Source organism: Mytilus galloprovincialis, chromosome 1 (assembly GCF_965363235.1).
Source record: "Mytilus galloprovincialis chromosome 1, xbMytGall1.hap1.1, whole genome shotgun sequence".
NCBI lineage: Eukaryota > Metazoa > Mollusca > Bivalvia > Mytilida > Mytilidae > Mytilus > Mytilus galloprovincialis.
This window is the reverse complement of record NC_134838.1, coordinates 15,384,434-15,405,063: the sequence shown is the minus strand read 5'-3', so window position 1 is coordinate 15,405,063 and position 20,630 is coordinate 15,384,434. Positions and strand designations below refer to the sequence as shown.

The 20,630-nt window shown below is 31.0% G+C and overlaps 1 protein-coding gene across 1 annotated transcript; it reads left to right on the top strand.

The window, feature by feature from the left end:
- Positions 1-69: 69 nt before the first annotated feature.
- On the top strand, positions 70-10,922 carry LOC143066869 (uncharacterized). Its single transcript, XM_076239681.1, has 8 exons — positions 70-432; positions 3,681-3,915; positions 4,634-4,917; positions 5,145-5,291; positions 5,988-6,319; positions 6,808-8,094; positions 8,322-8,547; positions 9,046-10,922. Exons 1-8 carry the CDS (start codon positions 223-225, stop codon positions 9,508-9,510), a joined length of 3,186 nt encoding a protein of 1,061 aa, XP_076095796.1. The 5' UTR covers positions 70-222; the 3' UTR covers positions 9,511-10,922.
- The last annotated feature ends 9,708 nt before the right edge of the window (positions 10,923-20,630 follow it).

The window sequence follows — 20,630 nt, the reverse complement described above, 5'->3', positions numbered from 1 at the left end:
GTTCTTGTCTGTAATTTTACCCTCACAAAACCCGTTTAAAACTACAATACTATATTTGTTTTGAATATACGGATCAATTATGAAGATCAACAAAAATGAGTGTATAATATTCTGTTGACTTTTAACACGTGCCATCGACATTTAAACTATAATATTAGCTAATTGACTTACTAGTATATCTATCTATATTCAATATAAATCGTGGTAAAACATTTGTACGAAATGGCGGGTACATTAGAAGGAAGCAGTGAAAAATCAATAGATATATCCTTTAAAATTATACAAGAAATTGAAGACTTTTCTGAAGCATTTGACATTTCGGAAAATTTAGACGTCGACCTTGGTGGGCTTGAAGAGCTGGAAGAAATGAAAGAAAGACTGATGATGGAATTCCAGAAATGTCAGCCTGGATTTATAAATTATAAAGAAAAGGTCGGTAAATGAAAATATGTGGTCGCCTCTTTACCATGCAATGTCTTCTGTGGCACGTTTGGATTTGCAATACTGTACTTCAAGTGAAGTTTTTTTCTTTATTTCTTGAGATTTGTTTTAGCACTTACAAGTTTGATTAATCCATATAAATGATTATTTTTTTTACACACATTATGGTTTTAGAGCCTCCTCGGCGGGATTTGATTGAGTTGTTCAACATATTGTATGTGCTATAGTATTTTATGTTCATTAGTTTTCACCTACGTCGTAGGTCCGTATGCTTTCAGTTTTACTTTAGGAAAGGGGTTTCGGAAAATCTAAAATTTTTAAAGGTGCTACAAAGATGCAGCAACTAAAATATTGTTGTTTTAAGGGAAAATCCCGATGGTATAAATTTATTGTGTTTATAATAACGATAAATATAAAGTTTATCTCTTGAATAAATCATAAATAAATGATAATACAAATAAGAAGAATAGTATTAACTTGAATTTGCATTGTCAGGAATTGGTAGACGAAAAGTTTCTTTACATGCTCAATTCAACATGTTCTGTAAAATATTACCGCATTTATTCAATTTCCAACTACTCATCATTTTAGTATACTTACTTGGTTCTTGGAAAAAAATGTTGAAAAAATGGTAAAACTGTTTTTTCGGGTGAGACGGCTACGTCAGTTACAGTTAGCGTAGTTTAGTGTTTTCAAAGTTCTTCATCTTTGAGGGAGTAATTAAAATTGACAAGCAACATCAGCTTCATTTTGTTTATATTTTTCACAAAAGTTATCGTTTGACGCTTTATATTAGTTAACTAAAATTTTCCATTGTCAAGCATATGTAGATGAAATATTCCTTGACATTTTTAAAATAAAATATTGCTTCATTTAATGATTTTTTCAACGATAATCTTCATTTATAGACTAACTATGTAGGTTGTTTGCTCTAGATATCTAATAGAAACTTTTCATTGATAACACAGCCTAATTTGATATCTAATGAAAAAGGCATGTAAGCGAGTGGAATTCTTTTTTAAAGCTAAATTAAGGTGGTATGGGAGTATAAATTAAAAATGATAGAATTTGTTCATACTTTGTTTGGCCTCTTTAACTTTTTTGAAATCGAGCGTCACTGAAAGTCTTTTGTAGACAAAACGCGTATTTGGCGTAAATACAAAACTTAATCCTGGTATATATGATATGTATTTCGCAGAACTCCAACAATTCAAGGTGAAAATTTTCAAATTAAGTCTGACTAAGCACTTTACACACTGTTAATTATAGCACCCTTTTAAAACAGTTATTGTCGAATTTTAAAAATAGATTTTGATTCTCTATAACATTAATCTTAAGTAATGGGGGGGGGGGGGGGGGGAAGGAGGGGGTCTTGATAATTTCTGTGTAATTTATTCACAGCGAATAAAAGATCAGAACAATTCATAGATCTTCATAGCTCGACTTACTTTATACACACCTGTCTATTGTTCAAGCGTATCTTGTCCTCTTAATATATATATTGTTGTATTATATCTTTAATCTAATAGAATTCAATGATATGTGGAAAGGTTAATATCGTACGACTTTATGCACACACTACAATACTGACGATTTTTAATTCTTTGGTTCGGTAAAATATGTGCATTCAGGTAACGGTTCGATGCCTATCTACCAAACACGTATAGTGACATTAGGCATTTGAAAATCAATTCACAAAAATTAGCATGTTTGACAGAACACTTTGTGTCAACAATTGATTGTATTAAAATGTTTTTATTCAAAACTTTGGCACCGTAAATCAGGAAGTATTGGTTAACCATTTCAAGGATTGATTTTAAATGATAAGTGCATTATGAAATGAACATATGTTTTCAATAATTTATTGGATTTTTTTTTCATTTAAAAGAATAATTGCTGGATTTGATTGGCTCATACACCAACAAGGAACAATATCATCTCTATTTTGAAGAACATCGTTCTATATTCTGATGTGAATGCTATCATGATGTGCAATAGTGATCCTTTTTTCCTTTAGTTGTATGTAATTGACTTTCAAGCTCAGTTGGCTCACATGATAGTATTTTTAGCATAATACTATTTAATCCTCTCTCGTGATATATACATGCACTTGGGGACTTTTTTTTCTTTTCCTTTATGTGTTCTTGCTCTTATTTATACATCTTTACAATAACAGAAGTCTATACATGCTATCTATCAGTTCTTATTTTAATTTTGTCTTTTTTTTTTTTTTTTATCTATATGAACTAGTCAAGAAAAGAAACTATAGAAAGGAAAATGGATACACGGTAACAAGCTTAAAAACAATTGTTCTCATATTTAAAGAACGTTGTTTTTATTCTTAAAACCACCGGTTCTAGGCAATAACGCGAAATATTTTACTAGCTTACTTTTGGATCTCAAAAACCATTGTTTTACCCAAAATATCAAATTTCGGTATTTGAGCTTTAACCTTGAAAATTTAAATTGTGAACTTATTCTCAGAAAAATGAATACTAAATTACCATGTTTGATATTTAGTGCCGATTTATAAATCATTCTCAGGCAATAAATATAATACCTTTGTTCAAAAACACAGGTTTTTTCTCACTTTCCGACTTGGTCAGATTTTTTAACCATGTGATATTGTTTTGCAAATGAAATTTATAATTAAAAGTTTTTCCAATTTATGATAATTTATTTTAACTTCGAGTTCATATTATGTGTCGTTACTTTTGTTGGCTTCTATATTTACATCTTCCGCTGCTTGTACAATGGGAACGTGTATTCTTTGTTTATGGTTCTCGTTGCCCAAAATAGACGAACGTTTTTGTCGACTCTCTCAACGACGAAAAAATGGGTCCTATACACAGGAGTTCGAAAACAGATTTATTCGAACATTTCATATTTTTTGCATATATCCAAAATATTAGGTATTTTGGGAAATGGCAGTAAGAATTAAAACTTAGAAAGCAGGAGCACTGAAAATACACGTTTTTTCGTTTTTTTTTTATAAGAGCCTTAAAGCTGAAACGAAAACACATATTGATTCTTGTGCAAAAGATCTTATACATCCCATATATAGCCTTCTTGTTCAAATAATGGGGGGTTTGATTTTCTGTCAAGTTGGAGCTGATCATTTTACTAGCACATCCTAATGCGTTTCATATGTTGTTTTAATTTGTTTGGGGTATTCTCATTCATATTCAAAAATGGCATACTTGATATTTCTTTTAAATGTGATTTCTCAATACTTTCAGATATGTCGGGAAATGAAAGATTATAAAAGAGATGACAATAACAAAAGAGGAAAACTTGATGACTTATTAACCCAAACCAAAACTAAGTTCTCAATAGCAGATGCCAATTCTTCCGAGGGAATTTCTATAATAGAGAAGGCTCTCAAAACAGAAGGATTTGTAACAAATCTTGGTGATGAGTTCTGCAGTAGACAGGAGACCATCCAGAAAGGAGAGTGTTGCATCGTTGTTGCAGGTGTGTATAGCCTTTAGTATAATGTATATGCCCATTTAAATCGAAATCAAGACGAATCGTTGACTAATGAATATTTTCCCTTTCTTTAGTGCTTTTGAAACTGTGATCAGTTCCATTCATAATAAATTTTAAAGACATCATTAATTAAGTCCATAGTCGAAATTCAACTCCTTTTAATTTTACAATTCACAAGAAAATCAGCAAAAACAAAGCTCAATAACCTAAACAATTCTTTTATAAAATAAAATTAAGAACGGAAATGGGGAATGTGTCAAAGAGACAACAACCCGGCCGAAGGCCACCATTGGGGTTCAACACAGCAAGAAAATCCCGCACCCGTAGGCGGACTTCAACTGGCATCTGAACAAAAATATGTACCAACTAGTTCAGTGAAAATTATCGTCATGATAAACTCCGAAACATATAAATGAATTAGAAAATTTGTTTATTTTGCAAAAAGTTTACATCAAAATCAAAAAACTTTTTTTTTTAATTTTTTTTTAACATAAATCAGGCAGTCAGATTTGTCGTCTAAAGTGTGTTTTTTTTTTACTTTCATAGCTTGTTGTGCGATATGAGCTTTGCTCATTGTTGAAGGCTCATGGTGACTTCTAGTTACTTACTTCTGTGTCATTTGGTCTCAAGTAGATATTGGCACTATGCCATATCTTTTATTTTCAAAAGAAAAATATATAGAAAGTTTGTACTTATTTTGCAGGTGAAACGTCAGCTGGAAAATCTCTATTCTTAAACCTGATATTGGGTGAAGACATACTGACGTCAAAACATGGGTCTTGCACAAGTGTCATCACCCGAATGTCATATGGCAAGACAAAACATGCTAGAGTTATCTATCATGACAAAAACAGACCAGATGATGTATATGATAATATTGATCATGGCGAAATCCATAAACTAGTGTACGAAGAAAACCTAGACAAGAGGGAAACCACTTCTGATATAAAGGAAGTCCAGATATTTCTTCCAGCTAAACTTTTAGAGGTAAAACTTTCTAACTATTAATTGTTTGGCGAAGCAATATATAAGTTAAATTGGGTTTTTTTTTCTAAACAATTTTGTTAATTATTTATAATGATCGGATGATTTTTTATAAAACTTCCGTGAAAGCAACTTTTAATTTTATTTTATTTATCCAGATATGTAAATTATACATCAGGAATCCTAATTATCGTAGGGGTCTAATTTAGAATTATGTTGCCTTTATTTAGAGTGGAATGGTACTGATAGATACACCTGGTATAGGAGAAAACGATGGCATGGACGTTGTGGTAGAAAAATTTGTAGACGAAAATCAAGTCACGGGATTCATTTACATGATTAAATCTGATAACGGCGGAGGAGTGGATGAAGACAGGGTAATTATTTTTTTGTTTTTACCAGTAGATAATACGATAAAGTTAAATAAATAAAACGAATCTCGGATTTTCTATATAAGTCATTCTGGCTTTAAATCATTTGTTTTCATCATGTCTTATTTATTACATCGCATATTGTTTCACATGAACAAAACGAAAAATCAGATAACAACGTATATTTACCATAAAAACGTAAAACGGTCAACCATTATTAATAGTATACCTAGCTTGTAATCCGGTTTAACGAAAATGTAAACAAACAGCAAAAGTAAGATGAACAAAATTTGCTTAAATTAGCAACAGGATCGTTTGCCGAACAATGAACTAAGAAATTCTTAACCTAGCTCCTAACAATAATTCAAAGTTTCCAGGCTTTTTTTTTGTGTTATGTTCTGTCTGCATATGCCATCTAGTTTTCGTATTAACAAATGTTTTACCGTATATAGAACTTTTGTTCTAGAATAAGATTTAATGAATTGTATTCTGAAACATATTTGTTGCTTACTGAAGTATGTGCCATTTGTTTATATGTATCATGATACCTAATATCTAACAATCCATTACATTTTCATTTCACTTAGTAAGTAATAAATACTGACCATCGAAGTACCAATCGTAAATAATATCATGTTTTATAGCTTAATTGTTTATTGTTAATGTTGTAATTTGTGATTACAAGTGTTTTGGTCCTTTCAGCTGGTTAAATTGATGAAGATAATTCTACAAAAGGAAAAGACAAAAGGAGAAAAGGGCACATTTAGATTTGATCCTAGTTGTGCAATGTTCATTTGTAATCATTGGGATAGAGTAAATGAAAAAGACAAAGTGTATAAACACATAGTTGACAGACTTCATAAAATTTGGCCTAAGTTTGATAAAGAGAAAGTAAAGACAATTTCATCATACAATGCTAAAACCGAAATGGAGAGAGATCAAGATTACATAACACCAGATTTTCAAGATGTATTAAATATATTGAGAAATATATACAGTCAAGCTTTGAATGAACGAGTAAAGGTCACTTACAAGTAAGTTAATTATAAATTGGTGTCAAACATGACAAAATAACAATGATTTTAAACGAGAACCCTCTTCGTCATTAGTTGAAACTTTAAAATCTAAATTTATATATGAGATCTATTTTTGACCAAAAGAATAGTTTGACAGTGTAATGAGCTTAACTTTATAGCTTATTTTCAAAATTCACACTTCTTTCTACTTGTTAAAGGAGAGACAATAAATAATGCAATAAAAAGAAGACTCAATAGTTTTGAGTTTCTATTTTCTGATATTGATTTATGGCTGATGAGTGAGGTGAGAGTTTGGGTTTTTTTTTTTTTTTTTGGCTCCGTCATTGTGACTTTTAGATGAAAAACAGCAAAAAAGCGCCGTTCCTTTGCTTTTTGTGTGTGTATTTTTTGCTATGTATGTACTGATTTTGTGTCGTGGATGGATACCCCATATCCTTTGTTTTCTATTGATAACATACTGCAATATTAACGTATTTTTTTCACAGGTGGATGAAAACTCTTTTACTTCGATCAGTTCATCACATGAAAACAATGGTTAAACAACTCAACTGTTCGGATGATAGAATGGTTAACAATATGAAGGAAGCGAATGAAAATTTGGAAAAGCTTAAAAATGAATCAGTTGACGTCATAACATCTTTAAGAGATATGATCAACAACAAGTCTATTCAAATTTGCGGTTTATTTCGAGAGTACTTGAAGCTCCCTGTGGTTCGAATGGCTATAACACAGTGGATAGAACAAGAACTTCCAAGCGAGTTCATTCTAGATCAAGATGGAGAGCCTACAGCAGTCAAGAAAGAATGGATCGAATTCAAAACGGAAATTGATTCTTTGATAATTGAAAGGATCGCTATTGAACTTGACAAATGGGAAGAAGAAAACGGTACCATTGATTTGCTCGAAACCTTGGTTATTAACGAAATTCAGCAAAAGGTTTTAGGACTAACCAATGAAGTGACAAAAGTAGAGACAGATCTTCATTCATCAACAGGGTCTAGAGATTCAATCGCATCCATTCCAAATCCCGCGTCTCGAAGAGATAGCAGACGTTTAACTGTTTGTGCTACCTATTTTGGCAAAATGCAACTTGAAGATACTCAATACTATCTAAGTGTCCTTGCGAGAAGTAAGGTGTTCCAGCCAATGAAGAAAGTTATTCGGATATTTCCGGGTGCTAATAAGTGGAAGGTTTACGCGAGTAACAAATGTGCATATGCAAAGGGTCGATCTGAAAAACTTCTGAAAACATTTACCGAGCCATGCCGAAATGAGGAAGATCCGCTGAAAATTGTCATTGACTGTTTTATGGAAGGAGCCAAGGAAACATTAGATAAATCGATTCTTGAGATTCCAAATTTAATCAAATCAAACCAGGACATTTTTAGTCACGTGTTAACGTGTAAACGTGATGTTGCCAAAAATCTTCGGGTATATGAGGAAATGATGAAAGAATTAGAAGTTCTCAAGCGTCTTCTAGCAGACTATGGTGCTGGGTATATATTTATTGAAGATTTTAAACCAAATGAGTTACAGATTATTGATCCTAATGACGCAACAGGAAGGTCAACAACTCCTTTCAAAATATCAGAATTCTTGATGAACATGTCAAGTTCACAAACTAGCACGATTCAACAATGCCCTAGAGGGTTGTGGACTGCACACCAGAGAGGGCTACTGAAACGTGAAAATAGCGAAGAAAAAGTTACCATTAAAATTTATCTTCCTTCATGCAACATAGACAAATGCTATTCCGAAATTGCAAAGCTGAGGTTAGTACACTATCGTATGTAACTGAATGTAAAATATAATCAAACACATGTTTCAATATCTTCAAAATGAAATGTGTTAAAAACAATAGTATATTTTCGTGTTTTAATTTTTGATTTCAGTTTTTATCATTTTTAAAGTTGTATAGATAAACTCATACCTGTTAAAATTTATTTGATGGAACTATCCAATGGCACATCATAACAACGATAGTTTTATTGTATTTCAGATTAGTAGAACATAGCAATGTTGCAGAATTCTTAGGAATACAAAATTCAGAATCGTATTTTCCTGCAATGGTATACAACAAACCATTGAGAACACTTCGACATCAGTACGAGAAACATTCCGGACATTTAAACATCTCCAACTTACTCCAGGAGGTTACAATGGGGTTACAATACCTTCATAGACATGGGATGGTCCATATGGAACTCAATATGAACACTGTTATGGTACATATATTTTTCAGTTATTTCTAAATGATCAGTTATTTCTAAATGATCAGTTATTTCTAAATGATATGATTAAAATTTGAAATAAAAAAATATCTTATAAAATCTATGGTTGATGGTACTTTAAAATATTTTCGTCGTCACTTTAAGTTTAACATATGTCTCAAGAGCACATGTGTTGGATCTGACGTCCAACAGATTATTCAATTGGAGAGTCGACTTTTTTGCGCATGACAATAGGAGTACAAAAGACGTAGTAATTAAACAAAGAAAGATAGGCAAATATAGAAAATCTTGGTTTGTTACAGAAATATTTCAATATTTTAACACAATTATGAAAAGCAGCAACAACAAACAAATACAAAACATACGGTGACGGTGCGATATTTTTTTGCTACAATTATTGCAAATATAATATATTCGATTTGTTAATTTATTAGCATGCAAACTTACAGTTGGCAAAAACAAAATAATTTTACTTTTGTGTCTTGTTTGTAGTTGGATTCAACCGGAAATATTCGTCTCACTGGTGGTTGCCTCCCTCGTAAAGCAGATCTCCCAGGAAACCAAGAGCAACATATTAGTGGAGATTTTGTCTATTTGGCACCGGAAGTTTTGAGAGGAGATTTGTACACTGCAAGTGCAGATGCCTATGCATTTGGCCTTCTGATGTTTGACATGATGTCGAAAACGCCGGCTTTTGACAGCCAAAGAAAAATGTCGCTAGATCTGTTTATCAAAAGAATAAATCCTAAAGAAATGATAAGTCTAACAACCGAACAATCTGATTTGTCTGATGATGCAATTGACATTATACTTCGGTGCTTAGACATATCAGAGGAATCAAGACCAACACTTTTAAATTTACAAGAACAAGTAGAGGTCCTCAAAACTGACCAACATGCCAAAGTACCCAAGCAATCTGAAGTAACTTACAGGCGACTTAAAAATGGAAGAGACTAGAAAAAAAGGATTGTACCTTTTACAATTATTTAGACTGATTGGTTGATTGATCAATTGTATTTTAGATTCGGTATGCATTTCGGCTGTTCTTTTAAACAGTAAAATAGTTGTGATAGCCTATGTATCTATAGATAATTTACTTTTATGAAATAATATGCTTGCTTCAGTTGTTTTTGAATAGATGTGTATGTTAACAGACAATACACTTGTTTTAGTATCACATTCTTTTAACATATCTGGGTAGAATGATTAATTTTATTTTCCCGAAAAGTTTATTTTAGAAGCTGATATACCTGATGTATGTCCAGTAAAGCAAAAGAAATTATACTTAGGTTTATGCATTAGGTCCTCAATTTGAAAAGTACCGAAGAACTCAACCAATCAGAGTACATGTATTGCCACTGACAGAAAAACGAGTACAGAATAGATTGATTCCCTTAAAGAATTTTTTTTATTTTAATATTTTTGTAACTTTTACATTTATTTGGACTGCTTATTCCTGATTGTATTTGTATATTGAATGATTGTTCTTGTTGTTTCCTTTAGTCCGAATTGTCTCATTAATTTTGATATCGTTTGTTTTATAGTCTCATTTGAAGGCTGTTACGGACTAGGCAATATTTATTTATTTCGGTTGTTCTTTGTATAGGCTATGAGTTTATATTGCCTATTTTATCGAATGTGGTATCTTGTCTCTTTACAGAATTCAAGTCATGTTTTTGATAGAAACGTCTAGTCTGGAATATAATTATCTAATTTGCATACTGAATCTAATTATCTAATTTGCATACTGAATATAATTATCTAATTTGCATATTTATGTAATATACATTTGTCGTTTCGAGATATCTTATGGGTCAAGACGAACGCTGTCATATTTGCAGGATTGAATCAAGATCCTTTTTTTTTTTAAATTTGTAATTTGTTTATATGAAGAGATTATTTGCATAGATTGCAGGAACGGATTGAAAGTGTATAAACTATTTCTTTAGCTTGATTTATATAAAAGTGCTATATAATAATAAAATTAAGGAAATTATGTATTCATCTACGTCGTCATTTTCGCTGTGTTTAACTTCAGAAGTATTATAATATTATAAAACTTCCCGGGTTTAACAATGTAATTTTTCGATTGTCCTCGTAGTCATTATTTGTATTGTCAGGTTTTGTATGTTTTTACCTGTAGATTATTATTTTGTTATTTTTAGTGTTAGGTGTTTGGTGTTGGTATAGTGTACCATATAGTTATTTCCATAGTAAACTTATTCCAGTTGACGGGTTTGTTACGGTGCAATACTACATTTTTAAATGGATATGAATAATTTAACTGTCTGATTTTGTATTAACAAAGTTTATATTTCTGTTGCTATGTTCTACCTGTTTAAAGGTAAAATAAAATAACTCGAAAGATATTTTTGGCTTATCTTATGAATGCCTTGAAATTTTGTTTTTTTCTGAATCTAGCGAACAAAAAAGTCTTCCGAATCCCTGTATACAATCATAAGCACAAGGATATTAAGTAACCACTTGTTTCTCTCTGATTAAAATAACTTTTTTTTTGGATTCGAGCGTCACTGATGAGTCTTTTGTAGACGAAACGCTCGTCGGTCGTAAATACAAAATTAAATCCTTGTATCTATGATGAGTTTATTTATATAAATGATTATTACAAATAAGGAAACATGAAAACATGATCTGTATTTCAATCAGGTTGCTACTTCTATATACTACAATGTATTTTCTGAATTGGAGGCAACAGTATTCAACCAATGTTCAAATCTCACAAATCTATCACGAACATGCAAATCAAGGTACAAAAATAAGGAAATCGCAGGACGTCCAAAATGATAAAGATTTTTCGTTCACAGGGCATGCATAGCCTACTACGCATGCTTCACCAGCCATGCAATTCCACCCTCAGACAAAAATATAAGAATTGAGAATATGTCCCATTCTGTAAACAAATCCGACAACTATTTCAGTATCTTAACGAATAAGTTTTTTTTTAAATGCACAACGGAAGCACCATTAAGGTGAATAAAATGTTGGGTTTATGTCGATGAAACAGTATACCAAAAGTGCCAAAATCTTTACTTAGAACAACATGTACGTAAGCTCACGTGTGACTTCGGTTTTAATGAGTGCAGACGACAGGGATCAAGTGCATAGATGTTTTTTATCCAAACAAGTAGAAATATTAAAAGTTTCTTATATAATAGTCAGTTTGATAAATGTTATTATGAACTTATTTTACCTTTATCAAACAGAAGAGTAAATAAAGGCAACAGTAGTATACCGCTGTTCGAACATTTCTATTGGTCTCGATTCACCAGTTGTCCTTCATTGACCTTCAAAGTATAAATGGTTCTGTTGAATTTATTAAATATACTTTCAATTCGAGTTAACTATTAACGTAAAGAGCAAATACGGTATTGAACAATAGGAAAGTCTAAATCTCGCAAATCATGCAACTATTGACAACTAAAGTAGTGTTATTCACGGTCGGGTCGTTGTCTCTTTGACACATTCCCCATTTCCATTCTCAATTTTATCATATCCTACTGACTTAAAAAGTATAGAATTGTAGATACTTTTTTAAACCAGAATTAAATTAGCCGAGAAATGTTTTCTTTTTAGATGAAAATGTATTATTTACGTTATAGGACTTGCTTTCTCAGTCCCAAAATGTATTGTTGTAAATACATTTTTCATTTGTGTGCCTATTGTAACCTTTTATGAAGTACTGGTTCTGTTCTCCCGTTTGAAGGCCGTTTAGAGGTTTGTAGTTACTTACATGTATGTCATGTGTTATGTGGTCGATGGCTTTCTCATTGGCAATTATACGACATTTTCTTATTCTTAAAAGGAAACCTTCCTGGAATATATTTAAAACGATTTTTAAAAAAGCGACAAATAGTTCAGACCAGACAGGCAACCACAATGTATATGTAAAATGATTTTTATCAAATGCCATCTTTAGAGGAAATCTTTAAGATTAATTTTGAGTAACTAGTAAAAGTGCCAACAAAATCTGCAGACGATAGGAGTGAAGTGTAAACAGATTTTTTTTTATTCAAAAAAAAAATCATAATAGTTAATTTGATCAATTTTATTATGAACTTGTTTAACCTTTATCAAACAGAAGAGTAAATAAAGGCAACAGTAGTATACCGCTGTTCGAACATTTCTATTGGTCTCGATTCACCAGTTGTCCTTCATTGACCTTCAAAGTATAAATGGTTCCCATGAATTTATTTAATATACCATTCAATTCGAGTTGAATGGAATTAATTATAAAATTTTGTTCCTTTCCATAGTGTGTATGAAAGGTACCGTGTGTATGAAATGGTTGAGTACACTGACTTCACTAAATCAATCTTTGAGTTAATTCTTTACAGAAGGAATTATGTCATCCTGACGTTATTATCCTTATCCCAAGTTAGATGGAATTAATGTCCATCAAAGCAAGAGTTATGAAGCAATTATTTTGAATAATTTTGATAAACCAAATGAAATTTTAAAAAAAATCTATTTCAAAAATGTTTGGTAAGAACACCCGACCTTTTTTTTGCACAAAGGGGGTATCGATAAAACAATCACGTTTTCCTGAAGACTTTTTAGATATTATATTCCGTTTTGGTTACTTGGAAAACCTATGAAGAAAAAAAAAAGAGTATTAAAACACTTTGAAGTCTCAAAGTTAACATTTTAGTAGGAGTACACACATGGACTCAAGCTATCAGAACATGCGTTATTAGCACTTATGAAATACAAAAGTAGGCATTTAAATATTTTTATGACTTTTTACAAGATAATTATATAATGAAGTGTTAGATGTACAAATCTCTAAAACTAATTTCGTTTTTTTTTTCTGTTACAGTTTTTGGATAATGATATTGGTTTCTTTGTCATTTTAACTTTCTTAATATTTCATTTATGCTGAGTAATTATAGATATATAACCAAACTGTTAAGTACATTTTTAATTACATTTTGTACAATAACCTTGAAACGAGATTTAAAAAATAGAAATATATTGCAAACGGAATACCAATGTAGCGCTTTTGTATTACAGTAATGTTATTAAATACCATACAAAAATAATATGCAGACCACGATTATTTCGAAATAACATACAAGGAAGTTTGGTTACAGTTCAATGTGTTTTGAGTTCTACTTCTTTCTTACGTAAAATCCCTATATGATTACATTATATGATATTAAAGACCCTCATTAAATTATCACATTATATGATATTAAATTATCGTCTTTATTATATGTTTGGTTACGTAACACGATTAACGATTGACGGATTAATTCTGCTCAGCTAAATGAAGGCTCTATTTTCTTTTTAACATATGGTAAAATCGAAAATTGACGAGCCAATTTTGCTGAGCAGACAGCAACTTACGACAACTACTGAATTACAGATTCCTAACTTTAGACAAATGCATATATTTTGATTCAGAGTTAATTATGTTTGCGAAATCTAAATCATCTCTGACCAACGGCATTGGGATAACAGCACAACATAAATACAATCTGTAGAAAGCAGTTGAAATGGGGCTTGATTCATTAAATTAAATAAAGAACCGATCTAAAAGTGTTTTATTTTTTCTCTACGTATTGCTGTTGAAAACCTTGTGATTCAAATTGCATTTATAAAATTCATTAAATAAAATAAAGAACCGATCTAAAAGTTTTTTATTTTTTTTCTACGTATTGCTGTTGAAGACCTTGTAATTCAAATTGCATTTATAAAATTCATTAAATAAAATAAAGAACCGATCTAAAAGTGTTTTATTTTTTTTCTACGTATTGCTGTTGAAGACCTTGTGATTCAAATTGCATTTATAAAATTCATTAAATAAAATAAAGAACCGATCTAAAAGTGTTTTATTTTTTTTCTACGTATTGCTGTTGAAGACCTTGTGATTCAAATTGCATTTATAAAATTCATCAAATAAAATAAAGAACCGATCTAAAAGTGTTTTTTTATTTTTTCTACGTATTGCTGTTGAAGACCTTGTGATTCAAATTGCATTTATAAAATTTTGCTTTGATTGGACATCTCTAAATAAACAAAAACAAAAATAATCCGTGTGTATCCGAACGACAATTTATAGCGTCACTTCCAACATAATATGGTTTTCGAGTTATCATATACAAATTTCGGGTTATGAACTAGTGCTAAAGATTTGGTAAAATCTACCAAAATAGCAGTTTTGAGTTACCGTTAGATGCTGATCGTTTCGACATTTTTTCTTAAATGATCCCCGATATGATATTGCTAGAACTTAAAAGTATACACATTGGAGCTGTGATACTGCATATGTTGACAGATTTAAAGACTAAATTAAAATGGCCCCAATATTTGAAATTATCCAATTTACAAAGGAAAATTGGTCCTTCGTCTTAAACTGCATATAGTGTTCAATACCAGCGAAACGTTGATGCTGGGACAAAATAAGGGCAAATTCTTGGTGTGCATTTCTTTTCTCTCGTGCAAATCATCCCTTTTTAGCTTTATGAAAAGAAAATAATAAAAGAAAATCACAAAATCAAAATAAACCTGTTCGCCGATAAACTTGATCAGAACGTTAACTTTACCAGTATGATGCTATTAATTTGAAAAATAAATGATTAGCTCTACATAGCATCAATGTCCATTTACAAAATTACAATTTGTGAATAAATTTACAAACTACAAAGTTAGCATCGACACCTTATTACCTAAAGGATACAACTATTGACAACTAAAGTAGTGTTATTTCTCGGTCAGGTCGTTGTCTCTTTCACACATTCCCCATTTCCATTCTCAATTTTATCGTATCCTACTAACTCAAAAAGTATAGAATTGTAGATACTTTTTAAGCCAGAATTAAATTACCAGAGAAATGTTTTCTCTTTAGATGAAAATAAATTACGTTATAGGACTTGCTTTCTCAGTCCAAAAATGTATTGTTTTTAATACATTTTTCATGTGTGTGTCTATTGTAACATTTTATGAAGTACTGGTTCTGTTCTCCTGTTTGAAGGCCGTTTAGAGACTTGTAGATAGTTACATTTATGTCATGTGTTATGTGGTCGATGACTTTCTCATTGGAAATTATACCACATTTTCTTATTCATAAAAGAAAACCTTCCTGAAATATATTTAAAACTATTTTTTTTAAAAGCGACAAAGAGTTCAGACCAGACAGGAGACCACAATGTATATGTAAAATAATTTTTATTAAATGCCATCTTTAGAGGAAATATTTAGGATTAATTTTGAGTAACTAGTCATTTGGATTTTCAGAAAATTACACGGTAGCAGGTTTCAATTTGCTCAGTCGACCTTATGAATTTTCCAAAAGTGCCAACAAAATCTGTACTTACAACAAAGTAACTTCAAGTGCGACAATACTGTCTGAATTAGTGCAGACGATAGGAGCATACCTGCCAACTTTCACGATTTAGGCGTGTACTACACGATTTTGACCCTTTGTCACGATTGCACGATCGTGTTCCTGAAAAACCCTCTAAAACACGATTTGGTGAAAATCTACACGAAAAATATGATTGTTCCCGATTTTGAACTGTGTCCAATGGAAGAAAATCGTGTTCAGCCAATCAAAATGTATGTTTCTCATGATCAAATTAATCAGCCAATCAAAAACGTTTTCTCTCAAGATTATTTTAACATGCTAGATATTGAACTTGTGTTGTGGATTCCTCTGTTTGTTGGTCAGAATAGTAAAATCGTGAACATGGCAAATGATTTTTTCACCTGCAAGGAGGTTCTTACACAGAATAAGAATAAAAGCATGACTGACTGACAAACTTCAATGATGCAGTACTACCATAAGGATAATAATTAGTATTTTATTCACTAATTTATTACACTTGCTGTAAAATAATTTTATTTATGTATTCAATTAAAATACCAAATCATTTAAAGTATAATGTACTATTCTTTATTTTTCACATGGACAACCCCCCCACCCCCCACCCCCCACCCCACATCATCATGAGGAATCCCTTAAATGAGGGACTAACCATAGTCAAGGGGTCATTTTACTCTTGTAAAAAATAAAATAGAAAAATGTAGATTTATTAACTTAAAAATGGGAAATTCTGACATTTATTTGGAACAGCTTTTCTAAATGAAGGGTCCAATTATTTTAAATGATAAAGAAGATATAAGGCCAATTCTTCGACATGTATTGACCAAATCATACCAGATAGATCATAAGATGTATAGTTATTTGGGAAAAGTTTCTTCAAATAATATGAATATGTGCTCATTTGTACTTAAAACAATGGTTTTTAATGTCCTAACATTGAGGGGGTATCCCTAGGTGTTGTTCCCAACCTGATAAAGGTCCTTCTTTGTGTATAATTTTAAATTGGAAAAGTCAACAACTATTTAGTATCCTTACAAATGAAAATAATTCCTGGTCTTAAAATAAGCTACATGTTTTCTGCTGATATAATAACTAGAATCATGCAAATAAACTTAAGAAAAAGGCATGTAAGCTCATTTTACAAATATGACACTTTTTCTAGACCACAAAACAGCACGCGCAAAATAGTCGTTGCAAAGAATTGTAACCTTTGAAATTGTTGTCGCGCACTAAAACCCCCATGGGCACTTTCAAAAGTTGGCAGGTATGTAGGAGTGAAGTGTAAACAGATTTTTTTTAATTCAAACTGGTCAAAACATTTAACGATTTTTCTTAATAGTTAATTTGATCAATTTTATTATGAACTTGTTTTACCTTCATCAAATAGAAGAGTAAATAAAGGCGACAGTAGTATACTGCTGCTCAAACATTTCTATTGGTTTCGATTCACCTGTCCTTCATTGACCTTCCTAGTATAAATGGTTATGTTGAGTTTATTAAATATACTTTTCAATTCGAGTTGAATGGACATAATTATAGAATTCTGTTCCTTTCCATTTTGCTTATGAAATATTTGAATTCATTGACTTCACTAAATCGATCTTTGAGGTGAATTTTTACAGAAGGAATTATATCAGTCTGACGCTATTATCTTTTGTCCCAAGTTGGATGTTAGGGATTGATTGAAAGGACTTAATGTCCATCAAAGAAGGAGTTATAGAAACAATTATTTGGTTTCCAAAACTAATGATAACATTTATAAGAATAACCCAAATAAATTCAACACATAAATCTTTTTAAAAAATGTGTGGTAATACCCCCCCCCCTTTTTTTCAATCGTTTTTTCACCCAAAAAAGGGGGTACTAATAGGACAATCACCTGTTGTCGTATCGGAGTCTTTCATAGCTTACTATATTGTACGTGTTTTGCACTTTGCTAAAGTACGTATAGTGACCTTTCAGTTTTACCCCATCGGATTTTATATTCTGTTCTGACTGTTCTAGGCTGACATTTAAGACAATTGTTTTACCAGCGACTTTGATATTTTTCTTATGCATAATGTAGATTGAATTTAGTATGTTCCGTTTTGATTACTAGGAAATTCAAAGAAGAAAAATATAAGGATCGAAAAGCTTTGAAGTCGCAAAGTCAACATTTCAGTAGGAGCACACACATGGACTTTATCTATCAGAGCATGCGTTATTAACACTTATGAATCCTGATATTAGGCAATTAAACATTTTTATGACTTTTTACAAAATCATTATATCATGCAGTGTTATATGTACCAATCTTTATAATTAATTTCGTTTTTTCTTTCTTTCTGTAACAGATTTTGGATAATGATATTGGTTTCTTAATCATTTTAATTTTCTTTTTATTTCATTATGCTGAGTAATTATAGATATATAACCAAACCGTCAAGCTATGTACATATTTAATTATATTTTGTACAATAACCTTGAAACGAACAAGATTTAGAAAATAAAAATATATTGCAAACGGAATACTAATGTAGCGCTTTTGTATTTATGTTATAAAATAATAATATTCAGAACACGATTTTTTCTTAAGAACAGACAAGGAAGTTTGGTTACAGTTCAAAGAGTTTTGAGTTCTACTTCTTTCTGAAATGAAAACCCTGTACGATTATATCATATGATGTTAAATTATCCGTCTTTACTATTACAGGTTTGTTACGTAACACGACTAAAGTGTGACGGATTAATGTTTGCTTAAACGAAGGTCCTATTTTCTTTTTAACATATTGTCAAATCGAAGATTGGCGAGCCCATTTTACTGAGCAGACATACACTAACGACAAACACTGCATTACAGATTCATAACTTAAGACAGATGCATATAGTTTGTGTTATAGTTAAACATTTTTTTGCGATCTCTCAATCCTTTCTCTAACCAAGAACAGTGGAGTGACAACACAAAATATAAAAAAAATAAGCCTGTTCGCCGATAAACTTGATCAGAACTTTACCAGTATGATGCTATTAATTTTAAAAAAATAAATGCTTCGCTCTACATAGCATCAATGTCCATGGAATGATATAAGCATTTATCAAATTTAAAAACTTGAAAAAATGATAGTCAAATCTTACATAAGATTAAATTTGATTTTTTTTTATTGTTGAAGTGGATAAGAACATTTTCGTTTACTTTTTTATAAAAAAAAATGCATTACATGAAGCTTGAAGTTCAAGTAGTATAAACATAACAAATTCTTTCATACAAACCAAAAACACTCAACAGTTACAATATAATGGATGAATAAACTTATCAAGTCAGACTTAACAAAGAAAAGAATGTACTGCACAGTTAAACGGGACGAATATACAAATAACATTTACACGAAACAAAACAAATGACCGAAAGACAAGAAATCCTGTGTTTCTGAAAAACTGAAAAACGTTTGTTCTAGAAAGTCATTCTACATATCCTTTTGTTTGATATTCAAAGGAGTAGGTCCGGTAAGGACCGATTTTGGCCTCAAATTTCAGGTTCATCTGACGAAATATTTTGACCACTTTTTAAATACTTAAGTGTCTATTTTATTTGAATTAATTAGTTTATGGGAAAGATTTTAACTGATTAAGTCATTAAAAACGATCCGATTCAAGCTCAAATATGAAAAATCTACCAAATATGCCGAAAAATGTCATTTTTCAGATGGTTTTTGTCAAAAATGAAAGTGGCCGCATCCGTGTTCATCCTCAACCTTTATATATGTTATGTATTATCATAAAATACAACTTACATTTCAATATTAAGGATGAACACGAATGCGGCCACTTTCGTTTTACACGAAAACCGACTAAAATTTAACTAAAATGCTAGAATTGTGAAGATTTCAGTAATTTAGCACGACTTAATGGTGCTAGTACCGGATATATATGCATTGTATTGTCAAAAACAGCCCATATTTATGTAGCAGAAGCATTCTACTGTCCAATAAATAACTAAAAGTTTACATTTTAACAATTTTGTAAAACTGTTATATTTTGGGGCCAAAAAGGGGTCTTACTGAACTGACCTACTCCTTTTCAAATAACATTTGCGAATGCTTATGTTTACTCTATTTTTGATGACTAGGTTTCTCGTTTGACTTCTGAGGGTTTTTTAAAGCAGTAATACACTTATAAATTTGACTGCGATTATGAAAAAATATCGAAAATAGACAACTCATTTTTTCAACAAGCTAGAACTGTACACTAGGTTGGAAATATGCTATCTTTTTTTATAAAATACAAAACTACGACTTTAATCCGAATACTGAATATCTTGAACAAAATAAACAAAACATAGTGTGGCGTCTTTTTGAAAATAGATAGCTACGCATTAAATAAACATTTAATTTCTTGTGTTTCGAAAAACAAGTATTGTCAGTCAAGATTAAAGGTTCTCCAAAACAATGTAATTCGAGTACGTACGTTCGCATATGTTCCACTACTTGTGTCGACAAACATGTTAAGTACGTGATTCTAATTGACGACTCTACCTTCAACTAAGACCTTGCCAGCTAGATCTAATTAAAAATCATACATGCAGAATTGTTTTGCAATAAAACATTTTAAAAACTTATTCATAATAAAAAAAATGAAATTCAATACATCGTACGTGGTATTTAAAAATAATTTGTTAATTCATCATAGTCTTCTGTAAATATTGAGTAGACACCAACAAGGAAGTCCTAGATCGTTGTTATGTACGTTGTTAATG